Consider the following 16,100-nt stretch of genomic DNA (forward strand, 5'->3'; position numbering starts at 1 on the left):
ACAAAATCAAATCCACACTTCTTTATCAATTTCTAAACTACAGTAGGATAGCAATATACTTTATCAATATTCTCAACCTACAGTATCTTCAGACCTTATAAACCCTACAGAAACTTGATAAACTCACAAAATACCCACCTTCACTATTTTGAACTAAATTACTCTACAAATGATAGCTTACAACCATGGCAGGATTTGAAGCAGAAGTCAGCAAGGAGCTAACTACATAATTTTTCAAATATCCAAAAAGAGACAAATTAAAGTTGCAGTGTTTCACTGTGATTCACACCAGACTCCAGTGTTCACAAACCACAATGGAGAACCAGCAGGAATCGAAGCACCTCCTGCCACATCCAAGAATCCCCAACTGGCTGACATCACTAATAGAGCAAACGAATGCCTGCTGTCAGCACTTCTCTTCCAAAGTGCTATGTTCTGCAACTTGACAACTTAAGAAATTAAGTCATCTTCATCTTCAAATAACCATTTCTCGAGGCTGACAAATTTGCCAAATCTCTGCCCCATCTCTATTCAGTCATCTGTCCCAGGAGAAAGAAAGAACTTTTTCTTAAAGCAGACAGTTGACAGGTAAAAGAAAAACAGACTGACTACCTGAAGCATTTTGGGGTTTATACATGGATAAATTAAAGAGATTCAACTTAGTTCTTTTTATCAAGGCATCATATAAAAATATATGCAGATTTGGTTAGCTCTGTCAAAAACATCTACTACTGATAATAAATTTGTAGAATATGACAAGAAGATTAGAAGCACTCAACATGCAAATCAGCATTGTTAAAGACCATCCACTCAGTAAGTACTACAGGTCATACTTAGTCATACTTTCACTCAATGTATAGAAATGAGATAATGTATAGTACAATGTAACATAATGATGACACACAGGGTGTAGCATGATCAGCCTACTCCAACTTTGGAAGTCCAAAACCATAAATCTCCCACCATTTACTCAAGATTAGTAAATCCTGCTAGATGTTGCAAAAATCCTAATTATAAACATATATAAAGTTTTAGTTTCACACATTGATCTTCAAGATAAAGCATCAGAAGTCTATGAGAAACACCTCTCACGTTTGGCTGCACGTCCAACTAAACATTCAATTTTTTTAATCAGCCTGAAAGTAAGCAACTGGCCCAATTCAATCTACATTAAGAAAATACAACATGCAATGGTTTATTTCAGTGCTCTTCTGCAACATCACAGCTTTATCCCAAAAATTCCCAGCTATAAAATGTTACATCAATTCTAAGCAAGGCTTCTCACAAGCTGAGGAACTCCTTGCTTACTTTAGAGACTTCTTCTGTCAGTGAATACAATGAAACAAACATTCATAAAACATTTCTGCATAAGGATTATGCAATTCTTGTAAGGGAAAATGTTTTGTTCTAGCCTCACTTTGGTAAGTAATTTTGCCAAAGAACCTTTAGACTATTTACTGAAGTACCTGTTATATTGACATTTATGCTAAAAAATTTTCGATCAAGTAGTACCTGAGTAATGCATCACTGTTTTGAAGCCTGAATACCCTATGTAACCATGATTTGCATAATGTAATTATAAACTACTGCACAAATTACATGGACATTTCAGTAAACTAGCTAATCAAAAGAAAAAGTAGCAGACCTTTTCTCTGCTGTGGGAAAGTGCTTCAGATAAGTTTATGAACTCATCTGCGTATTTACAAACCAAGTAACAAGTATGCATACAAGCAGGGAAAAATACAGCACACACAAAAAAAAAGGAAGAAAACAAAAAAGCATGAAAGAAGCACAATCAGAAGCAGCACTTACACTCCCACATTGATATGTTGGAGAAGTACACAGAAAGTACACTGCACTTCTGCAGCACCTTCTGCACTTCTTGTACTCCTAACCTTGAAGACCAGCCACTGTAATGCTAAACAATTCTGTCATCTTTCGAGTTGCAATACAACAAGGTTTTAGGTCTGTATTCACTTCATACACCAACAAAACAGGAAAGAATATTTTCTTGGACTCATGAAATGCAAAGCAAACAACACTCATCTATATATGTAATGGACAAGAAACACGCATCACTCAATCAACAGCATTACAAAATAAAAATTTTCACCTTCATCACAATCGGAACAACACAAAGTTTCCACAATCATTCCGCTTTTCTCCCTAATTCTGTTCAGTCCAAGTTTTGCTGGTACCTGCCCAATTATTCTCCTTATCCTTACTTCCTTATGCTCCATGTGTGGCACCAAGACACACCAGGGTGAGCTGAACCTGGCTGGATACCAGGCGCTCACCAACACAGTCACTCCCCTCCTCAGCAGGACAGGGGACAGAAATTGAAATAACGGCTCCTAGGTCAACATAAAGACAGAGAGAGATCACAGGTAAAGCAAATTCAAGACGGGGGGAAAAATTAACTTATTACCAAGCAAGTCAGAGTAGGATAACGAGAAAATAAAAACTGAATCTTGAAATACCTTCTCCCCATCCTTCCATTCTTCCCAGGCTCAACTTCACTCCCCATTTCCACTACCTCCTCTCACCCAACAGCACAGAGCAATGGGGGCTGTGGTAAATTCATCACATGCTGCTTCCTCTTCCTTCCCAGGGGCAGAAATCCTCACTCTTCCCCAGTTCCAGCATGGTCCCTCCCACAGGAGACAGTCCTCCACCAACTTCTCCACCCTAAGTCCTTCTCACAGGCTCCATTTCTTCATAAGCTGCTCCAGCATGTCCCCCCTTCCCTGGGGAGCAGTCCCATGGCAAGATTGCTCCAGTACAGAACCCCAACAGGTCCCAAGTATTGCCAGCAAACCTGCTCCAGCCTGGGCCTCTCTCTACAGGAGCCTGCCCTAGCATGGGCTTCCCCTGGGGTCACAACCCTCCTCAGGTGCATCTACCTGCTCCAGCATGGGGTCCTCCGCAGGCTGCAGGTGGGTGTCTGTTCCCTGGCTGGCTTCCATGGACTGCAGGGGTTCAGCCTGCCTTCCCACAGTCTTCACCACCAGCTGCAAGGGAATCACTGCTCCAGCACCTGGAGCACCTCCTCCCCCTCCTTCTTCACCGACCTTGGTGTCTGCAGAGTTGTCTCTCTCACACATTCTCACTCCTCTCTCCAGCTGCAGTTTCTGCTCAGCAGGGTTTTTTATCTGTTCTTAAATATGTTATCTCAGGGCACTGCCACAGTTGCTGATTGGCTCAGCCCTGGCCAGCAGCAGGTCTGTCTTGGAGCTGGGCAGGCGCTGGCTCTGTCAGGCACGGGATGTTTCTGGCAGCTTCTCAGAGAAATCCCTCCTGCAGCCTCCTTATTAACAAACCCTTGTCACACAAACCCAATACACAATGTTCTCCCTAAGTATCCTTAGGTAGGCCTTTTATCCAAGATATCCAGCTACAAACTAATATTCAATGCCTTCTAGACTGCACAGTCATTCATAAAAGCCAGACAAATAACAAAAGCACACAGATCAATTTTTCTGTAGTGTGCTCAAAACTAAAGCAGTTCTTCTAGTAATATTTGTTATAATATTCTTAAAGTAACTTTAGTAATATTCTTACATAAAGTATCCTTTAAGGAAAAATATGGATACACATTAAAGAAACATTCATTTCAACATTTCTTTGGAATTATTTCAAGGGATATCTTCAAAGAAACTACACAGTATATTAGTCCTTAATGGATGGACAGTATTCAAATTGGAAAAAAAAAAAGGCAAGTTTTCTTCTTCTAAAATAAGGTTAATAAAGTTTCATTCAGCTGTATTGTGACCATATTTCTCAACATTCACTCTAGTTTACAGATACAGGTGTTAATAAACACAGATCTCACTCCCCTGCAGGCAGCCTGTTGAGCCAGAGGTATCAGAGTTCTGATCACAAACTTGTCTGCATACTGAAAGGCTGCATTCCTAGTTTTTCCTTCTTTGCCTTCTTCTGTTTAGGCCAAAGGCAAGTAATACTGCACCTATGCTTATTTTTACACTATGTAAATGCTGGGGGTGAGGTGTAAAAATATGGATACATCAAACAATTCTTATGAGCAACTCTACAAAAGAAACTTGTAGATGAGTATGATGAAACATTTTTTAAAAATATAATTTGGAGAGAGCTCCAACTCTTGTTATATTAACAGGTTTTTTTAAAAATTAAAATTCAAGTGTTCAGATCATCATCTGGATGATCTGTGCAGCAGATGCAGGTGCAGCTCAGGTCTCAGAGGATAACCAGCAGGAACCTGTCACTGTGAGCACACAGCATACCTGAACTGGGTAAACAGTATAGTGGCACTTTACTGCTCTGAACCCTCAGTACTGACCACTGTATGGTCTAAACTTCCCCTGCAATGACACAGAAGTCTCTTTCTGTCTCCACACCAAGTTCCAAGAAACACATGTGCAAGCACAGAGACTCCAGCCAGACTGAGCTGTGATCCAGATGGATGCTAGCTCCACAGGGAGTCAGAGCCCCCTCAGCACATTTCCCAGGACTAAAACCCAGGTGGCTTATTAGACAAGCTGTAGTGTCACACAAATGTGCTGACTCAGTTCTGGACCACCACTGCATTTAACTTCATAAACCATCCCACCAAAAACAACCAAAAAAACCACAGAAATGCCAAGCAAAAAAACCACTGCTGTTATGACATTAATTTCTACCAAGTCCAAACTGATTCTTCCAGATGCAAGGACAAGCCTAAAATATCCAAATTCCCATGAAACAGATCAACAGCAGAGTGATTCACCTGCAGTGCAAGCAATCCAACCTCACATTTAGCACCTGAGCTACACTTTGAGGGAGTAAAGCTTCCTGGAATTCTTAAGAAAAACTTAAGTTCAGTACAGAGATCTCCCGGTCTCTCTGAATCAAGCTGGATTCAGAAGAACAGGACCTACACATAGCTAAAAAGCCTGACCAAGCTACCTGCACAAATGGTGAACTCCTGCCTCTATCACAGAGATTACTGCAGCTTCACAATGAGTATGAAGAGTAATTAATAGCTGGTAGTAAACCATAAATGCATTATCTATTTTTACCCCACTATATACTATATTTAAATTACCCTTCACATAAGATCATCAAGGAAGATTTTTGACACATAACAGGATTATGGGCTAAAAAAAGTCTTTTCAGTCTTTTCAAACAACAGTTGTGCTACAAATCCTAAGCTTAGCTCTTTCTTTGGGTACCCGAATTATCAGCCCTTGGACAAAACACATGCACCATCCAATTTCTTAAGCCAGGACTCAAAATCCCTTCTGTGGCAGTCCATATATATACAATCTCACAGACCTCAAAATTATTTTTTTCTACATCAATATGCACTTGCCCTGCTTTTTGACTCAGAAGTTCAGGTGCATCTGAAGACACCAAAAGGGCCCACTATGCAGGGCAGTAGCAGCTGGTGCTGACACAGGCAAAGCCAGGAGCAGTCACCACCCATTTTGAAGAGACTTGAATTTCAAGCTCACCACAGGTCAGCTAAGATAAATGAGCTGATTTAGAGAAAACTTAAGATTTTTCAAGCAATAGTTAAAAACTTACACAGTGATGTAAAAAGTGTGTACTGGGATTACAACCTTCAATTATGTACTACATAGGCATGATTAAAAAGCCAAAGAAATTACCAGCCACCTCAATACATCCATTATCCAAACAGTTCAGGTTTATGAAAAGGCACACTTTCTCTCACACACAGAAAAAAACACGACACTGCTGGAACCAAAACTCAGTATGACTTGTCTGGCATGGAGCAGTGCTTTCCAAGCAGCAACTGACCATTCAGCAGCCAGGACACTGGCTCCAGCTGACCAACAAAAACACAGAAGTCAACCAGCCACTGCTTTGGCTCCTACCCAGCACATACCAGCCTAGAGGCAGCACACAAAAAAGGAACAAGTACACACCGGGACATAACACTTCATAGCACATGGCACCTGTCCTAGTCCACTGTTAAGCGAACTTCTCTGGTGACTCACCAACTTGCATTATGTGTTCCTGAGTTAGTCCACTCCTTTTCATTGTTAAAGCAAGACTAACTTTAGTGTGAGCAATTAACTGCAGCTGCTTATCAGAATGAATATATTTGCCCAGCAACTGAAGCTTAAAAAAGAAAAACAACCAAGAAACACACCCTGAAAACACACAGACACCATCAGCATGGGAAAATATGCCTTGAGCACAATACTGAGGTCTTTTTAAAGATTAAAAGTAAGCAAGCAGAAGCACAGTCAATGTAATATGGTTAATTTAATTCTGGTTTTGTTTATAGGCAAGAAGGCCAAGAGAAAAACTAAACTTCACTCTCATACGGTGATGATAAGGATGTTTGCTTTTCTAAGCAAGTGTGTTAAAACTTCTGGGTCTGGTAAACTGCTTACTGTAAAGCTCCACTTTCCATACTGAGGGCTTGAGTTTAGTTTCTGAATGTCAAGAGCTGCTCCAAGACACCTCAGATACAGCCACCATGTTTCTTACTCACTAACATATAAATAGCTGTTCAAACTTGAGCTAATTCACATGCAATCGGTTTCACCTGAGAACCACTTAAACCTACACTACATTACAAATGGAATTTCCTTTTTCAAAACAAAATCTGTAATCAACCTGTTGAACTAAACAGACACTGTTTGGTGGAAACAAGAACAGAATACACCAGGCAGAAAATTCAGCTAGCACTGTTTCTTATTCACTTCAAACAGCAAAGTAGTCTATCAAAGCTATTCATTTGGTAAACTCAAGAAACTATCATAATGCAGTGAGACACTGTTTATTATAGAACTCTGGACAGCTCTCTTACACTCCTCATGTCACAAGAAGCCAGGATTAACTACATCCCAAACCACAAGGATTCCCTATGGTACTCTTGGAAAATCCTCTTGTAGTCACCAGCTTTCTCTCTTCTCTGTAATTTTAACTTTGCTATCAACCTGTATACATCAAACGCAGCAACACTAAAAAATGTGACTCTTAAAACTTCACACAGCTGATGGTCTCCCCATGAAAAGAAACAGCCTTTCTTTAGAAAGGGTTTAGATTTTCTATTGGCAAATACTTGAAGAGCATAGAAAAATCAATCCCTTCTTGCTCCCACCAACAGGTGTGCTTTGGAAGAACTAAGTCAGTCTGGATCACCCTGGGCATTATGAACATGTTAGTGGCAAAAAGTGGGAAAAAACAGATGAATGAGATTCTTTAGACCTGTGCCAAAAATTCATGCAACAGTAAGTCTCACCACCACTGCTATGGCACTTGATATTAGAAAAGGAAATAGGTACAGCAAGCAGGTCCTGTAAACACACTGATAGCCACTGATAGTAACTGAAAATTTGGTCTCTGACTCCTCATTTGTTTTCAGAGATGAACGTTAAAAACAGTTTACACTCTGCTCTAAGATGCAGCACCACCTTCTCTTCCAATGAAATTTTTTTCAGAGGCAAAGGAAAGTTTAGTCGTTCTAAATACCCCCACTTCTCTCAGTTTATCTTTTGTTGGAAGACAAACTAAGAAGTGCCAAGTAGGAAGAAATGGGATTCTCTTTTTCTAAAAATGCCTGACATCACCCTGTTTCATCTAACATGTAAGTCTGACCAAAACAAAACCTCATGTAAACATGGTAAAAAAAAGAAAAGCATTATCTGAATCCCCAATATCTACCATAAAAGAACTAGAAAAAGCAGAAAGAAAATACTTCTTCAATTCTAAGTATCACATTCCAAGTAAGCATTACTTTTTGAAATTAACAACACTTCTTCCTGGGAGTGTTCCTAGACTGAAGCTTTTAACTGGCAACCTAAGGTTGCTGTAAAAGAAAACTGGATATAAATTTTATTTATTTCCTGTACCTAGCTATGTAAGTGTTAAACTGACAAAATTAACCAAAACCTACACCATGGACCAAAAAAAAGGATAAAAAGCAACCAACCAAATTAACTAAAAAACCGCCACCACCTAAAAAATAAAAACCCCTCAACCTGACACTGTCAGAATACTTCAGAGACAGTTACATATTTCCACTTTAAAAAAATAAGAAGAACAGTGGTCTTTCTGAAAATCATTTAGAGGAATTACAACAGAAAGCAAAGTTCTCTTCTGTTATTACTGTAACACTTGCATAAATATTATCCACACAAGGACTGTAACTACAATTACTTAATAAACAAAACACATACCACTCTGGCTGCTCTTTCCTGAGATTCACACTTTCTGCAAAACCATGGTCCAGTGGGTACTTGAACAATTCCATAGCAAGCTGTTTTGAACAAGACAAAACATTTCAGCAAATATAAACAGCACTACAATACTAATAATACGTTCTAAAAGAAGCTTACTATTAGTTGATCTCACATAATTTTAATTATCAAGAAAGCAAAATGGACAGCTATACATTGCACATTAAATCCTATCACAGAATTACAAGAAATTAAGTACAACAAGCTTAGATTTTAAAAATTATGCAGGATTTGTTCAATGAAAAAAGAACACATTCACTTGAAAAGTAACAGAACCATTCAAAAGCAGCAACACTTCATATGTGACCTGTTTTGCTATTTAATTACTTCCAAAACAGGTGCGACATTTCACTGTAAATGTTGGGTGTTTGTTATTATGAGGGATTTTTTTAGTTTTGAGAAAACTAAAAGTAACTAACAAACCTGGGCTCTTCCTAAGGCATTTATTACATTTACTATCCACTTTTCTTACTCTTGTAAGAACATTAACTGGTCTTAAGCAGACAATCCATAGTGAACTGAACAAAGCTTGCTTTTTTACCCCAGAAAATTCCTAGGGATGTAAATACAAACTGAACTTAGCATCAGGACTTGGATCAGTTGCAACTTCAGTCAGGCTACAACATAAATCCTTAGGAAAGAGATTTTCAGACAAGCAGATTTATCTGCAAGACAGTCATCTATATTTTTACAGAATATAAAAGCAACCCCAAGAGTTTGTTACAAAATTCCCCAGAAAAAAAGAGTCTAGCAATTTGGCAATACTGCTCATGCTTGAAATGCACACATCAAGCAACCTTAAGAACTACAGAGGGAATGAAAACAAAAGAATACAAGTGCTGTGAGTATACTCTTATTTGTACGGGTGTAGCAAATAACAAAGAACCAAAAAGCCAAACATTTTGCTCAAAGATAATCCCAAAGTATTAAAGATCAGTCAGACTCAATTTTCAACAATCATATGTTACTTAAATACAAAAATCAAGTTTAAGGGTGTAAGTAGAAAAAAAAAATATGATTAATTTAAAGTTATGAAGAAAGCTGAGATTAAATTAGTAACTTGTAGTTACACTACACAAATATATTGATTTTGTGATAGCTCAGAGATGAAAAATAGTAATGCAATAGTAATATAAAAACATCTGGCTAATATACCTTCATTTCCATGAAGGAAAGTCAATGAAATAATTTCCTATTATATAAATACATGTAGTCATATTGAAACCGATTGTCAGATTTGCAAATACTTTATTCAAGTATCTACAGGCCAAACTATTCTAGTAAGCCCCTTTGACTGTACAACAAAGTTCTTTAACATGAGAAAAAAAAATCATGTTTTCATTGCATCTATAATAACCACAGATGGGGGGACTCTGAATTTCTCTTTAGATATTGAGAGGGAAATTTTAAATGTGCAATCATACATTTAGATTAGCAAGTGACAGTGCAGAATAGGAAACAAGTATAAAATGCAACTCAGAAACAAGGCTGGCAAGCAGATCCAAAGGCAACATGGGCTGGGCAATGACCAAAGCTGAAGGGAAGTACTTCTGTGTCTGCCAGGTAACAGCACACCTGGAGCCTAGAGGAGTCCATCACCCAATCCTGCTCTGATATACCAGGATACCATTGTCAGAGTTTTGTTTACACTTCCACTACTGTGCAAAGCTTCTTTAAACACGTGAAGAGATCTTGTCCTTCACAACTTGCCAATGACTTCAATTGTGAAGTTTCCTCTGAACTAAGAATAATTACAGTAACAAAACCAAAGCAGTTAATAAAGGTTTATGGATAATACTGCTGTTTGTACTTCAAATACAGACCACCAGCTTTGACCACGAGGACTACTACATTTACTGCACAGAGGAGGGGACATGCCTCCTCTACCACCTTTGTTCACATGACTTATCAAATCCAAAATGTAAAGCATGAATGGTACAGGAAATCAAAACACAGAGTTCTTCTTAAGATCTCTGTAACAGCTTCTGGATTTAGACCAAGCACTATTCTGCTTACTTCCTGAGATTCCAGCTTAGGGTTGGAAATGACTTTAATAAAAAAAGTACATTTTCTTGTACCTACTGAAATGTGTTTCTGTATATTAGGAATACTTTCTATAACTGACTTTTGTTCCTGCTATTTCAGGTCCAACTGCTGCTATCATCCAATTCTTTCACTGAAAACATCAGCAAGGTTCTAGATACAAAGGAAGATGTCCAAGATAATGCAAAAGGAATAGCTGCTTCAGCTATGACTTCTAGAAGTAGTCACTGTGTTCTTCTTCATGATCCTAAGATCCCACAAGTGCAGTCAACCTACTGGTTAACATTACACATCACTCAGCTCTTAAGATGACAGGAAACCAATTCAAAACCAGATTAACTTCAGAGATCCTGTCAGGTCCCTTCTGTGCTCAATCTAATGTTAACAAAAATAACATAATTATTTTGTATATCTCCTTAAATTACTACTATTCCTCACTATTTGCCAACTCAGAAGGGAACACGTACTTGGAACAACCAACAACTATATTACATCATCTTCAGCACAATTTAAGACCAAGCATGAGACACACATTAGTAGCATTTTCACATGCACTAGGCATTCAGATTAATGAATTGGATTTAGGATTTTCTGTCTCCTCCAATTTGTCCACCACCTGTAAGTAGCCAAAAAAGCAGTCACTGAGTTCACATGACTGCTTAGGAGTTGGTACAGAAAAACTACCATCTTATTCCTTACTCCTGCTACCATAAAGGAAAAGTTATGATGGCTTCCTTTCTCACAATGTAAGCAGCAGAACTGTCTCTTCCTTGCTCTCACACGAAGGGTCAACCCACTGACAGAAAAAAAACAATCACACAGAGGGAACATGCCAGCTCCCGAACTGAGCTGGAAACCAACCAACCAGCCTCCACTAAGCCAAACAAATCCAGCATCAGCCATTCCAAACAGCACCCTTCCCTTGCAGAACCACAACAGGAAGTCTCTTCATCTACCATGAAACATCAGCCAAATGACATTCAAGGAAAGGCAGAGATGAAATCACATGACACCTAAGTCTTTCCTAGGCACCCCTCTCTTCCAATCCTAAACCCTCCTTGTCTCCTGGCTGCCACTCAAATAATTTTTTCAAACTTGGGAAAAGAAGGGACAACAGGGATCGCATAGGTGAAAAAAGAAATACAGCAAAATAGCAGAATAGAGTACAGTAACAAGTTCTGCAAAGACTAAAAGCAATTTTAGAGAGTCTCTGAAATGTTGCAGCTGAGGTTGTTACAGGGTGCAGAGGCACGCTGGGGAGCACAGACGCAAAAAACATGCAGGAGAAGAGAAAAGGGTAAAAAATTGGACAGGGGAGTTCTTCCTTTCTCACAGGCACAATGCAGAAGAACACACTATACATACTAAGTCTCACGTGAGGGAAGACAGACAGACGGAAGGAGAGAAGATGACAGAGCAAGTCAAACCAGAAAGCACGTGGCCTTAGAAACAGGCAGACAGGCTTCATGGGTAAAAAGAAGGAGCTGGGAGGGGGAGGGAAAAAAGGGGGGAAAAACGGCCGGGGGTGGGGAGGAGAAGGAAGCAGGCCCAAGGGAAGAAGCCGGGGAGCAGCGAGAAGGAAGTGGCGAGGCCGGAGGCCGGAGCGGGTGCGCTGCCCTCGCCTGCCCGCTCACCTTGATGCACTGCGACATTGCAGCCGTGCCCGTCGCAGTAGACGAGCGGGTTCTCGGCCCAGCCCCGCTCGTCGGAGCACACGCAGCAGCCGCCGATCATCTCCTTCATGCTACTGGAGAACTCGCCCTCCAGTGACACCGGCAGCAGCAGCGGCTCGCTGGAGACCATCTAAGGGTTAAAAACACCGTCGTCAACACCGCGCACGCCACACGCGCCTCGCCCTCCGCCTGCCCCCTCCCCCGGCGGGGTCTCCCCTCAGTCACTCAGCCGCAGCCGCCGCCACCGTCGCCGCGGCAGCGCTTCGGGACCCATGACCGCCGGCTGAGCGCCTCGTCTCGCCCCCGCCCGACCAACCGGCCAGGCTGTGTCGGTCGGGCCGCGGCGGCTCCCGAGGCGGACGCGGCTCCGCGGGCGGGCACGGCGGCGGCGCCGGCGCGCAGGCGCACTACGCGCGCGCCCGCGGGGCGGGCAGGCCTCGGCCCGGGGCCTCCTCGCGAGGGTTCGCGCGCCGCCCGCGGAACGTGAGCGCCGCCGCGGCGCCCCGAGCGCGCGCCCCCGCCGCCGCCCCCTCCGAGAGAGCGCGCGCGGGAGCGCGCGCCCGCCCTTCGCCGCGCCCGCGCGCACCTGACGGCCCGCGCGCGCACCCACCTCGGCGCGCGGCCACGGCCCGTCCCCCGCGCGGGACATGGCGGGGCCCCCCCGCGCGCCGGGGCCGCGGGACAGCCCGCGCGGCGCCGCGTCCCGCCCGGCCCTCCCCGCCCCCGCCGCACGCGCTGCGCGCTGCCCCCCGCCCGCCCCTCGGCCGCGGGGGCGGGGAGGCGGCGGACACGCGGACACGCGCCCCGCTCCCACCCGCGCCGCCGCTCCGCGGGGCCCCGCGCCAGGGCCGCAGGACGCGCCCCGTGCCCGCCCCCTCCCCACCCCCCCGAAATCATTTTTACTATCTTGTTTATTTTCCCCCTGATGTGACTGAAGGACTAATGCATTCCCGCTCCCAACTTTTATTATCCTGTTTATATCCCCTCGGTGTGCCTGCAGGACTAATGCGTTCTCGCTATTACGCCATTCGCCTGCCCTCACCGCAACTTTTACTATTTTGTTTATTTTCCCTGCGATGGGGCTGCAAAGCTAATGCATTATTAATCCCGCTCTTTCCTCTTCCCTCCAAACTCATGGCGCGGATGCGGCGCTGCCTGGCTATCCCTGCCACGGCAGCGAAAGTGATGCTGAACGGGAGATGTGACAAATAGAGAAACCAGGGAGGCTGCAGACACACAAAAACAAACACGTTCTTCCACACAGCTGCTCTCTACTTTTACACAGAGGTGGACATGTCTTTCTAGAAGTTGGGCGATTGGGGTTTTTTTTGTTTGTTTGTTTGTTTTTAATAAAACAACTCTGTAATTCTGTTGTCTCTCTAAATTAAAAAGGGGGGGGGGGGAAGAAAAAAAAACCTGAGGGGAGCGAGCTGAGGTGGTCAGCAGATAGGAAAATCTCAGGCTATTCAATTCTCCATTGTAAGCAGGTATGCCTGTAGCAGAAGGAACTAATTGTGGTGATTGTTAGGAGCATAAAGAAATTAAATGCAGCCTTGCAAAATCCTGGTCACTCACTTGCCCCCGGCCTAGCATTTCTTTATTTGTTTGTTTGTTTGTTTTATTTTGTGTTGGGCAAGGAAGATATCATTGATTCATCTTCATTATCATGCTAAAAGGCAGAGAAGCAGAATTTGTGTGTGGGCTGTATTTTTCACGATGAGTTTGGAAGGGCAGCTGAGCTGTTATCTGTACAAATCACTACTGAATTATGTACATTCCTGGACACAGCACTACCTAGACCCACACGTATGCAGATTATATTTTATACATTGTCATAGTCCTGTACACACAAGTGCAGATGCTTTATTAGTTAACAAACCGCTGCATGGAAGGGAGAGGTGGGATGTGCACAACTCTACCCCCTGCAGACATCCGAGTCTGCAGTTTGTATTCAGGATATCTTAGGTCAAGCTCTTTTCTCTCCTTCAAGTTTTAAGTGAAATTATTTTGATAGAGGAAGAATGGCAGGCAGGCAAAAAAGAATCATGGAGGTAGTTTCCTACATGCAAGGCCCAACCAAACATGAGATTATTGCAGCCATTTCGGGCGCATCCTAAGCATTTCTCTGGAAATATATGCTCCAAATAGCCAGAAGAGTTTAGAAATTTTTAAGATACGTAAAAAATGGAGGGGGAGGAGACCAGAATGTAGTATGGTTCAGTTGTGTAAAATCAAAGACCGCTCTCAAAAAAAAAAGCCACCCTGCACCAAATGTCCTATCAACACTGAAGAATACAAATTTGAACATAAAACTATTTGTTATAAAACATACTTAAAACACTATTTTTATTACTTTAAAAGCTCATAAAAATACCCTGAAAATTGCAGGTGAAAGCAATTACTTTGTAAGAAAATAAAGCAATTAATAGATCCTGGTGTTTTTAAAAACACAAATTATTTGAAGCTGATAGATGCTGTGTTGCAGCCCTTCTTCATTCTTGTCAAGAAAATGACATCTAATTTAAAAAGCATTCTCAATGATTCTGCTAACCCTAACCAAAAAAAGAAAAGTCACAGTACGGCAGCAAATCTACCCTTTATTTCCCTGACAGATAAATTTAATTTTTAAATAAAAATATATTAAATATATTTTGTGGGATGGATTTATACATATAGTAAAATGTATATTGTAACAAACAATTGTAAATTTTTCTCACCACTTTTTTTTTTTGAGGTATTCCTGCAATTTCTTGTCTGAAAAGCAACTAGTACAATCAATTCCCAAGCATCTTTTTTTGTGTTAGCTGTTTTAAAGCTCAATCTTTAGTTTTATAAAGAAGCATCACCAAAGAAAAAACTAATTACTTTGCAACAACTTGATTAAAGCTGCACCATAGCAACAACAGTATATTTGTGAAGAACCTACTGTATAGTTTTCAAGTAAAAATATTCTAATCTCACACCATGTAACACACCAGCTCAGTATTGAACATCCCGAAATTTTGCTTTGGTTAAAATTCAATCAAGCCTAATACATTCAGTTATTTAATGAAACATTTGTTGTCTTCTTACAGATTTCTATTTAATTCTTTCTATAGAAAGACTTTACATGGACTGGAAGAAACTCCATGACTACCACTTTATGGTATTGTGTAATATTTGATTGAAAAATTTAGATAACCTCTTGATAGTTCTGTAAAACAATCATTTAGAGAAGACCTTTGAAATGCAAAATAGGAAAAGAAATGCATTACCACTAAATAAATACTGCAAACACTAAGCCTATAACAGCTATGGAATCAGAACATAAAATCTTGTAGCATATATGTTCTTATGATTGTAGTATTTAATAAGCACTGACATGACTCAGAAGGCCAATTTTCTTTTTCTAAAAAAGGAAACTTGTCCTTCTTATAGTGATAAATAAGAGATTAAAATAATTAGAGAAAAATATAATTCAGTGAGTAAGAGTGAATAATTTTATTGTTAATCTAAATGCAAGGAGAAAATCCAGTTCGCTTAAAGGAACCTACAAAATCTAGAAGCTGAACAAGTTAGAATATAAGAAACTTATAAGAAGATTTTGTGTTTCAATTTTTCTTACTTTCACAAACAGAATGAATGTGTAAGTAAAAGAAAATTACACTCTCCAATTGCAAATTGTCTTTAGAAGTTTAAGGCATTCAAGAAAACATTAGCATATATGAGTGAATAGCACTTCAGTTTTATAAACAAAAATAAAGATGTACTCACAAATTTTTACTACAAAATAATCAGTTGCAATAGTAAAACTAAGATTTTTGAATGTTTAGTTGAAATGTCACCTTCTTTTCTTAAGATGTGCAAAATCATATTATAATTTTAGTGAATAAAACAAAGCATTAAACAAGAAAAAGTCTTTAATTTACAAAGCCACATTACCAGTTGAATATAATCATCAGAAGAGTCTTCCAAAAATAACAGAAAAAGCATAGACTTGATATAAAATGCATATTATATTAGAAAGCATAAATTTATATTGGGACTTGGAGCTGTAGAGCAGGAAAACTCACTTCCTTCCAGAAAGCAAACTTCTCACAGTAATTTTTACTCCGTTTTCAGACTGGGTCTTTGTTGAGAAAGCTGTGATCTTTACCTAAGTGCAAAAAGATAC

General features: G+C 40.8%; 1 protein-coding gene across 3 annotated transcripts in view; it reads right to left on the minus strand.

The window, feature by feature from the left end:
* The window catches only part of MLLT10 (MLLT10 histone lysine methyltransferase DOT1L cofactor), a 123,493-nt gene extending 111,346 nt beyond the window's left edge, over positions 1-12,147 (minus strand). The window contains exons 1-2 of one of the 3 annotated variants that reach the window (XM_063150129.1): positions 11,909-12,147; positions 8,172-8,251 (exon numbers count right to left, since the gene is read on the minus strand). In XM_063150129.1, the coding sequence (XP_063006199.1) occupies positions 8,172-8,251; positions 11,909-12,077 (249 nt within the window). In that variant the 5' untranslated portion in view covers positions 12,078-12,147. Of the gene's footprint in view, positions 1-8,171; positions 8,252-11,908 lie in introns of those variants that run through there. The other 2 variants (XM_063150140.1, XM_063150148.1) reach the window with 2 other exon arrangements.
* Positions 12,148-16,100: the final 3,953 nt, after the last annotated feature.

The sequence above is a fragment of the Melospiza melodia genome, chromosome 1 (genome assembly GCF_035770615.1).
Source record: "Melospiza melodia melodia isolate bMelMel2 chromosome 1, bMelMel2.pri, whole genome shotgun sequence".
In the NCBI taxonomy this organism is placed as follows: domain Eukaryota; kingdom Metazoa; phylum Chordata; class Aves; order Passeriformes; family Passerellidae; genus Melospiza; species Melospiza melodia.